Source organism: Primulina eburnea, chromosome 18, assembly GCF_022965805.1.
Source record: "Primulina eburnea isolate SZY01 chromosome 18, ASM2296580v1, whole genome shotgun sequence".
NCBI classification, from domain to species: domain Eukaryota; kingdom Viridiplantae; phylum Streptophyta; class Magnoliopsida; order Lamiales; family Gesneriaceae; genus Primulina; species Primulina eburnea.
In genome coordinates this window covers 25,735,672-25,744,739 of record NC_133118.1, presented here as the reverse complement: position 1 = coordinate 25,744,739, position 9,068 = coordinate 25,735,672, and the positions used below count along the sequence as shown (strand labels likewise).

General features: G+C 35.7%; 1 protein-coding gene across 1 annotated transcript; it reads right to left on the bottom strand.

Annotated features, from left to right (window-relative positions):
- Positions 1-3,103: 3,103 nt before the first annotated feature.
- Positions 3,104-8,581, bottom strand: LOC140819710 (beta-1,3-galactosyltransferase GALT1-like). The gene is made up of 8 exons (XM_073179889.1): positions 8,430-8,581; positions 5,888-6,712; positions 4,942-5,174; positions 4,555-4,836; positions 4,106-4,234; positions 3,855-4,034; positions 3,601-3,708; positions 3,104-3,354 (listed from the first exon to the last, which is right to left on the bottom strand). The coding sequence occupies exons 2-8, from the start codon at positions 6,645-6,647 to the stop codon at positions 3,145-3,147; spliced, it is 1,902 nt and encodes a 633-aa protein (XP_073035990.1). The 5' UTR covers positions 6,648-6,712; positions 8,430-8,581; the 3' UTR covers positions 3,104-3,144.
- Between the last annotated feature and the right edge of the window lie 487 nt (positions 8,582-9,068).

Genomic DNA, 9,068 nt, shown 5'->3' with positions numbered 1-9,068 from the left:
CCAAGCGATGGTTGTGAGATTGGTGTGGAAGGTGAGTAGTAAATGCAGAATAAATGAGTGTATTCAATATCTGAATGGAGAGTAAATGCAAAGAAAGAACTGGTATTTATAATAGATGGTGTAATGATGACCTCGTTCTTCGTGCTGATCATTAATTATAGTAAGACGTCTAATTATATCATATTGTTCTGACATGTCAAATCTCACACTAGTTAAATCCAGCCCACCTGATCTTGTCAACCACTTGTATCAGTGTGATAGGTCGGCCGCGCACCCTACTTTGTCGACGTTATTAAATGTAGCACTCATATCGAAGTGGTCCGGGTAGAATGCCTCTCGGGGACTTATAGAGAGCCCGGATAGATTAAGTCACGGGTGTTTCAACGGTTCGGTCTTTCCATTGACCATTTCCACAGATTCTCCCTGTCAAGTCATACTTGCAACGTACCGGGCAGCTTAAGATCCGAATATCGATTCAGATTGTCATCTTATTGACCCATGAACAGTACATCCTCCTGACCCGGGCATTACTCATGGCTCGGCTTCATGTCCCGGGACATCCCGGGCATTATCCATGACCCGGGGCATCTCGGGTATCATCAATTTATATTTATCAAACCAAATGGTACTTTGATTGATGCATCAAATATTGCACATCTTTAAAGAAATTTTGCTTGTCCACGGCAATTTTACTCGAAAAGAATTACACGGGAAAAAAAATATCAAACGGTTAAGTTTGTGGGTTGATTGAGGCAAAGGGTGGTGAATTATTAATGAAAAGAATGCAATTTAATAGATAATAATTCAAATGAAGCAATTAAAAATATAGTTCAAATTAAGGGTTAAAATTGGGGATAATACCTATTTTCGTCCTTCTCGTTAACCGCTTTTCCCATTTCAGTCCCTTGTGATTTTTGACTGCTTAATTAATCCTTCATGTTTTCAAAATATTCCCGAATTGATCCTTACCGTTAGTTTGGCGTTAGGGGTAACGTTGACTTGACATTAGCGACGGTTTTATAAAAACCGTCGCTAAGTAGCGACGGATTTTCAAAATATTAGCGACGGTTTAATATTTTCATTAAAAAAAATAATTTTAATAATTTTTAAAAAAAAACTTAGAATCGGACTATGCTAACAATATTAATAATCTTAACACACACTTAAAAATTTACAAAAAATTAAAGCGAAAATGTTAACTTAAGTCGAAACTAAAATCGTGTGAGAGAAAAAAAATTTAAGTGTTGTAAAGTGATGTGTATGAAAATGGAAAGAGAGTATATTTATAGACAGTTTGCGACGGGTTTTGGTAACACCGTCGCTAATAGTGACGGTAATATTATTAACCTTGAAGTATAGACGGTTTTGCAATCACCGTCGCTATTTTACCAAAAGCATAAAGCAAACTGTCTATAAATATACTCTCTTTCCATTTTCATTCACATCACTTTACAACACTTAAAATTTTTTTTTCTCACATGATTTTAGTTTCGACTTAAGATAAACTTTTTCACCTTAATTTTTTGTAAATTTTTAAGTGTTAGTTAAGATTATTAATATTGTTATCATAGTCCGATTCTAATTTTTTTTTAAAAAAATTAATAAAATTAATTTTTTTATTTTATGGAAATAGTAAACCGTCGCTAATGAGGGACGAGTTAAAACATTGTCGCTAATTAGCGACGGTTTTTTAAATGCCGTCGCTAAATAGCGACGGTTTAAAAACTCCGTCGCTAAGTAGCGACGGTTTCTCATAACGCCGTCGTTAATTAGCGACGGTTTAATATTTTCATAAAATAAAAAATTACTTTTATTAATTTTTTTTTTTAAAAAAAACTTAAAATTTATTTTATGGAAATAGAAGCGACGCTAATTAGCGACTGCTTTTGAAAAACCGTCGCTAATTTCTACCATTTTTCACAAGTCAACGTTAACCTTAACGTCAGGATAACGGTAGGGATCAATTCGGGAATATTTTGAAAACATAAAGGATTAATTAAGCAGTCAAAAATCATGAGGGACGGAAATGAGAAAAGCGGTTAACGAAAAGGACGAAAATGGGCATTATCCCGTTAAAATTGTTACTAGAAGCTAACTCTCCATTCGTATATTATCCGTTGTTCATCCGTAGATCAAAATGAATGCAATCTACAGTGCCAAATCGTCACAAAAATCACATCTTCTATGTCTAAAAGACGAGGAAATAAATTGACTAAACATTGTAACACATGCAATTTGATTAAAAAAAAGATCGTAAATAGATTTTATTTATATGATCTTATATGTGAATAATTATGCGTTGTGAGTTGTCTATTAGTAAGCCTAAAAATGATCAATTAAAGTTTCGGGTTATTGAACTTTTATGTATTTAATAGGTTGTGGTTTAATGTGTAAAGACATAAGTGTAATTTATGTTTTTATGATGAGCTAAAAGAAAAATATCAGAAGATAATAATAGACATTATCTATAAATGGTCATGATTCTTAGATCACGCATATCACATTCCCTATTCTCGTCCCTGTTAAGAAAATATTTCAGAAGAGAAAACTAGCTTAGGGTAAATTTCCGCTTAAAATTTCAGTCAAATTCTTAATGATTTAGCATGAATGATTCTACCGTTTATGAGTTTTCTCGACACTTAAATGCATTCTAAACTTAAACACAAGTTTTTGTGATTCAAGACGTAGCTTGATAAGCATCCTTGAACCACTTCAAGGCGCTACGAATAGTCGTCATGGCACACCGATTATTTTGAATGCCCAGTTGCTCGTTTCGCCTAAATTTTTAGACACAATATTAACTGTAGGTCCGCATGATTCAGGATTGTTTTAACAATTTATTGAGCCTAACTCCATGAACTAATTACAGTGAAATCTGAGAGCCAATAAATGTGTAATCTACTTGAAATCTACACGAGCCATGGCCAGTTTTTTTCTCTCTATACATATTTTACAAATCCCCTATTCACTAACAAAAATGGGAAAACATAATATATATGGTTTTCCCTGTTATGCATAAATCCATTTCAATATCTTGTCACATGTACAGCTACCGCAACTCCTCCCACAAGCATTGGAACAACTCTTTCCAGCTCCTCAGATCATGCGCGGTAGCCTTTCTATCTACTCCGGCAGATCCGTGAGTCAATCGCCACAGCAACTTGAGATTTTCTTGTCTTGAATGTTCTGCCACAAACAGAGCAACTCTCTCGGGCCTTGGTAATGAGCAACGACATAACCATCCGTGCAACCTTCGATTATAATCCTCCCATCATTCACGTATCTGATTTCCTGATTGTTTTTCTTCATATCAGCAATCCAGATTCCCATTGCCACGTCTTCGAGCTTGAACATCTGCAGCAATGATTTTTTCTTTTTGTTTTTCTTGAATGCTCGAGACATTTAAAGTAGGCAACAATTTAATGGTAATAAATAATAATGTGTCGAAAGCGTGAAATTTTATTTTCAAAAAATTTCTTCAAGTCGAACAAAAATAATAATGATGTGCATGATAGGGAATTTGGATGCTCTCAAAGGTTTAAAAACCTACATATTTCAATTTGATGTGATGGCGAGAAAATGAGGACTTGAGTTCTGTACCTTTAAGATTCCCTTTTCGTGTTTTTTGGAAATTGCCTTGGCTATGTCCTTTGACACGATATAACCAGGACCATGTGCCCAAGGTGGGTACTTATCATGGGGCCATTCCTACAAAAATACAATATAGAGTCAGACAGATCACTAGCGTTGAACTCTGTAAAGTGCACAAATTACCACGGCAAACATGGAAAACGTATTCAAAATAAGTATAAGGATTTTGAGCAGTGAATCTACATGATCAATTGAAGAAATACCTCATGACTAATATACCACTTGCTCTCTGGATTACGATGAGGTTCGGAATCTGAATTGATGAGGCCATAGAGCAAACCACGCGTTGCATTGGTCTTTATCAGAGAGTTCAAGATTTCATCCACACGAACAAATGCATCATCATCCGTCTTCATGATATACTTTGCCGAAACAACCCTAGTCTGTCGAAGAGATTGGGGCCATAAGGTACTGAAGGAAATGTACATTAGTTAAGGATGTGAAGAGACTTTACCCCAAAGATGCAAATGGCTATTGTCTTCCATGTGATGAGGCTGTAGTAGTCAACAAAAGGCATCAGCTGAACGTCTTCATATGTCCGTGCTTCATTCCAGAGCTGCTCGTTCACGATCTGGTTTTTATGCTAAAAGAATTGGACCATTCATAAGTTACCTTAACACATAAATAAACCATATTCAAATAAGTTTTGATTGTCATGGTAAAAGACAATATTTTGAATTTTTGTCAAATCTTAGCAGGAGGCCAGAAAAATCTGCATAAAAAAGAGTGGTTAATCAATAATTTCTTAAAAGGGGATATTTCAAGTATAAGATCTTCATATTGTATTGCTTTTAAGTTATTAAAGCAAAGAAAAAGGTAAAAAAAAAAAACAGAAACAAGTTCAAGTATGAAAGATGGTGCTTGAACAAGTCATGATAAATATTCCAAAAGGGTAAAACCTACCAGGCCCACAAAGAAACGAACCGCAACCTGTCCTGATCGTACTTCAGCATACTGCATCCATGATCTTCGAACTGCCATTCTACGTTTAAAATTATTTGCATTTGAGAAAACACCAATAACGAGCCTCAGCTCTCTTTGTGGAGGTAGTGGGATCGCTTTAAGAGCTTCCAAGTCAATTATGTGTTCTAAAACTTCCGAAGTTGGTAAACCACTGGCTAAAATAGAAAATAATTCTAAATCTCCTGAAATCCTCACTTCACTGATGAGCCATGGCTCCAAATCCTGCATGACAAGCCGATAATAAACACAAGTTAACATGTAATGTCATATTTACATGAAATTCAGATAAATTGGGGGAAGGAGGTGAACGGGGTACAGAAAAATTACTTCGCGGTATGCAAATGAAGTTATGTGCTTTCCATCCACAGTCATTTGAATTCCTTCTAAGCCGACTCTAAGAGTAGCAACAAATAAATCATTTTGCCTAAAAGGAAAGTACTTTCTTGGTATCCCATCATGAACCATAGAAATATTTTTTGATCCACTGGCATGTTGGTTAGATTTGCTAGATCGGTTCCCTTCTTTGCCCACCAACTCATTGCATCGGTCCAGCTCATCAACTGATTTCAGCAGATAGAAATTTATCCAACAAAAGCAACAACAGATTATGTACGATTAAAATGGATGATGTAAACATCTGGGATGTAGTACATGTTAAAATCATTTCAATTATTATACTAGCATGATTGATAAACACTCTAAATCCACAGCAAAAATAGCAAAACTGAAGCCACATAAAGGTTACCGAAAGCGAAAAGTCCCGTTATTCCTTATTTGGAAAAAATAACAATATCTTCATACAATAGAGTAAACTTTGACTAAAACATCCGTTAGATACTCCAAAAGAAAACAGAGGATGTCCGTGTGAATGTCAATAGTAAAACAAAATTACAATACATGGATATGGTCAAATCAAGTGTCCAGGTAAATGTAAGCTCTGCAAGGAATTCCCAGGGGCTAGTATGATTTGAGAAACATATCCAATTCAGGGCTGACCAAATCTTTATTTAGCGACTGAACTTATTTTTTTAAGAGAAGCTAGCCACTGATTTGAGTCCATAATATCATGCCAAATCTTCTCATGCACAAGGCCCATATAACTGGGACAAGGAAATCTGAGATTTATATCTGGATTACAACGACTAACATGACTAAAAGTTCCCAAACTGAATGATAACTAACCATGCATAAGATGTCAAATTCCAAATACATGTTGAATACCGAATCTGTTGTACAGATTTTTAAGCAGATGAAAAAGGCTATAGATATATACCTTTCTTATTCTGTTCATCATCAGGAGATGGACATCGCTCCTCTTCACCCCAGTCATGTGCAATTGTCCAGGTGTTTTGTACAATCACAGGATCGTCTGTTATTTTATCCCCATGGAGCCTAACATTATAGTGCAAAATAATAGGAGGATCTGGCTCCCCTGGAAGTGGTTCACCAGTGAGGTCAATCCGAAAATTACCAAGAAGGCCATTAGGAATGCCAATAAATGTGACCGAAGAACCTTGAGTCAAGCCACAAGGAACCCGCAACTTAAATCCATTGTCATCAAGTTTTGTTACATTCATTTTACTTAGAAAATGAGGACATTGTTTCTCTTTTCCTCTGTCTGATAAAATTCCATCACTCCGAAGTTTTTCTTCTTCCACTACATGGATTAGATTTTTCCATGCAACACCAGCTTCCTTAATAGCTTCAATAGCATTAGGTAAGGCTTTATCCAGTTTAAGCAGGGGTTTCAGTCGGTTCCAAGTTCGCAGAGCATTTTGTTCTTCATTTGTCAAGTTTCTTTTAACATAGAACTCAGATAATATAACTTCAGTAGAGATCACTTGAGAAGAAGTTTCTCGACTATGAAATGCAGGTGGAGTGCCAGGACTTATCCACTCAAGAGGATTTGTAAGATTGAAGGCCCGAGGACTTGCAAGATAACTCTCCTTGATGGGGTTATAAGTTATATAATAACCAAGAACTAAAACCATCAACAAGGTTGTGGATAAGACACCACCATACAGTTTCTTCATTTTTGTGCATTATTAAGCATCCAAGCAGATATCAAGATAATTGAACTTCAAGGAAGCAAGGCAATCTGCATAAAATGGTCAGCCCAATAGGTCATAACGAACAAAACAAATTCCAAATTAAGGATAAAGACAATGTGAATGTAAGTAACAGATTAGCCAGACTGTATTCTCAAAAAAGGTGAACTTAAAACTTACTGTTAAGAAAGAAAGACATCGGTTGTGAGATTTCAACCATTCATCGGTTATGAGATGTCAACCAGTTGTTTCTGCATCATATGAGTGAATTTATTGATAAACTGGTAGAGATGCATGTGTTCACTCTAGCCTATATGGACACTCAAGCAATATAAGATTATTTAACAGAGAAAATAATGCTAATGCCATAAATTATAACTCCATGATGTTTCGATTGCATACACATTTTGAGGGATCTAGTCTTATTCTGATTACAAGACATTGATTCCGTACTTCTTAAAGTTGGACTTTAGCTATCAGTGATTAGCAGATTGTGTACCAAGATAACGAAATCAACTTACCAAAAATTCAATCAACATATAGAAAAATCATTTAGCTTTATGCAGTAAAAATTAGGTTAAATAACATTCCAGCCCTTTATGATCCTTTTAAAATAATAGGTCAAGCAGTTTTTGTGTTGGAAGGCCTGCTGGTACTTCAAGTGTCTCACGCAATTATGAGCTTCAAAGTTCAAACCAGTGGCCTTTCAAACACAATGTAATAGGAATTTTTCATTAGCATTTGGATAACCAAAACATAAACTGAAAGAGAGGGATCAGAGACACCACACGATAGAAAGAGGCAATGAAGTTCTTTTCTCCATATTTGAATATCAACGACACCATAAAAAGTACAAGGGAAGATAGCCAGAGGCGTCAAACATCTTTTCCTCCATAATTTGGATAATAACACGAACACAATACAAGATTATAAGGAAATGGTCCACAATGGAATGACATCCACAATTAGATTGCTTTGGACAAAAAAATTAAAATATTTGAAAACTCAAACATAGAAGTTTACAAGAGACTCAGTAACTTTAAAGGAGAAAATTACTATATAATCATACCCACAACATTTGGCAAAGTAATATTTCAGAACCATCAAACTCCGCAAATATAACTCCAAAGTTCAGAAAGAAAAGGACTCGAGACATAGATAACATTGTGGACAATAAATGCTACACGGAAGGGACTCCTCCCCGTAGTGCCCAAAAACAGACACACAAGACCACAAAAAGTCAGCAGTCAATAGCGGAAGCATTAGGCAGCCCATTACCTCTACACTCATCAATTAGCCAAACGTCACATAGATGACTATAATGGCATAGCCATCTAGCACCATGCCATAGAAAAGATCTATGAACAATTAATTACGAGTAGGATTCGATCGGCACAATCTCGAAAAAAAAATGCAACTGCCACCAGAACCACAACTTCAACGAATCCAATTTTCAACACTAGCCATTAACGAACCTAAAAGGCTACGAACTTCCTAAAACCAACTCTACACTGCTTCTTAAAAAAATCCAACTGTCCCAACTGCAGATCTCAACGTCAACATTGATTACTAACGAACCTAAATGAAGAATACGAACTTCCAAATCTCAAACTCCACGGAAAAACTAAAAATTCACAGATCGTAGCACACTGAACTACAAATCAAGCAGAAAGAAAACAAAACTCGCCACCGAAAATCCAAAAAAAAAAAAAAAAAAGCAAGCTACGGCGAAAATATTACAGCTATAAATGCAACAAGAAGACATACCTTGCGGCACAACGACCTGAAGCGTGAGATTTGGAGCAAGAAAAGCAGAAGAAATCTGGAGGAAACAGAGGGAAATTGACAATGATTTGAAAGCTGTCGTTTGAACGAGCTTTCAATTTTGTGCTCGCTCAACTTCCTGTTTAAGCAAATATTCTCCACTTCTTTGTTGCGTTCACTGTTAGGGTGTCGATATTAATTAATAAATTAAGTGTGATTAACCGCTTAATTACGTTCGTTTCTATCCATTATATTTGACTCGATTTCTTTACTACTCCGAATTAAAAATTTAGAGTGACTCTGTCATAATCCGTGAAACGGGTCAACTTACTATTCACAATAAAAAGTAATATTTTTTCATGGATGGCTCAAATAAAAGATCTGTCTCACAAATACGATCCGTGAGACCGTCTCACACAAGTTTTTGCCAAAAATTTATTATACTAATATTTGTCTTCACGACATCCGAGTCAAATAGAACCAAAGTCACAGAGAATCCAGTTACTTCGTTGTTGGGGAATCTAGCTGTTCGGAATAAGTGAGATGAGTTGTTAATTTTTCGTCCGTCGCACCAAACGACGGTTTTGGCGGAACTCTATTTATTTTAGTTGATTATCAAATAATTTATAAAAGTCATGTTGA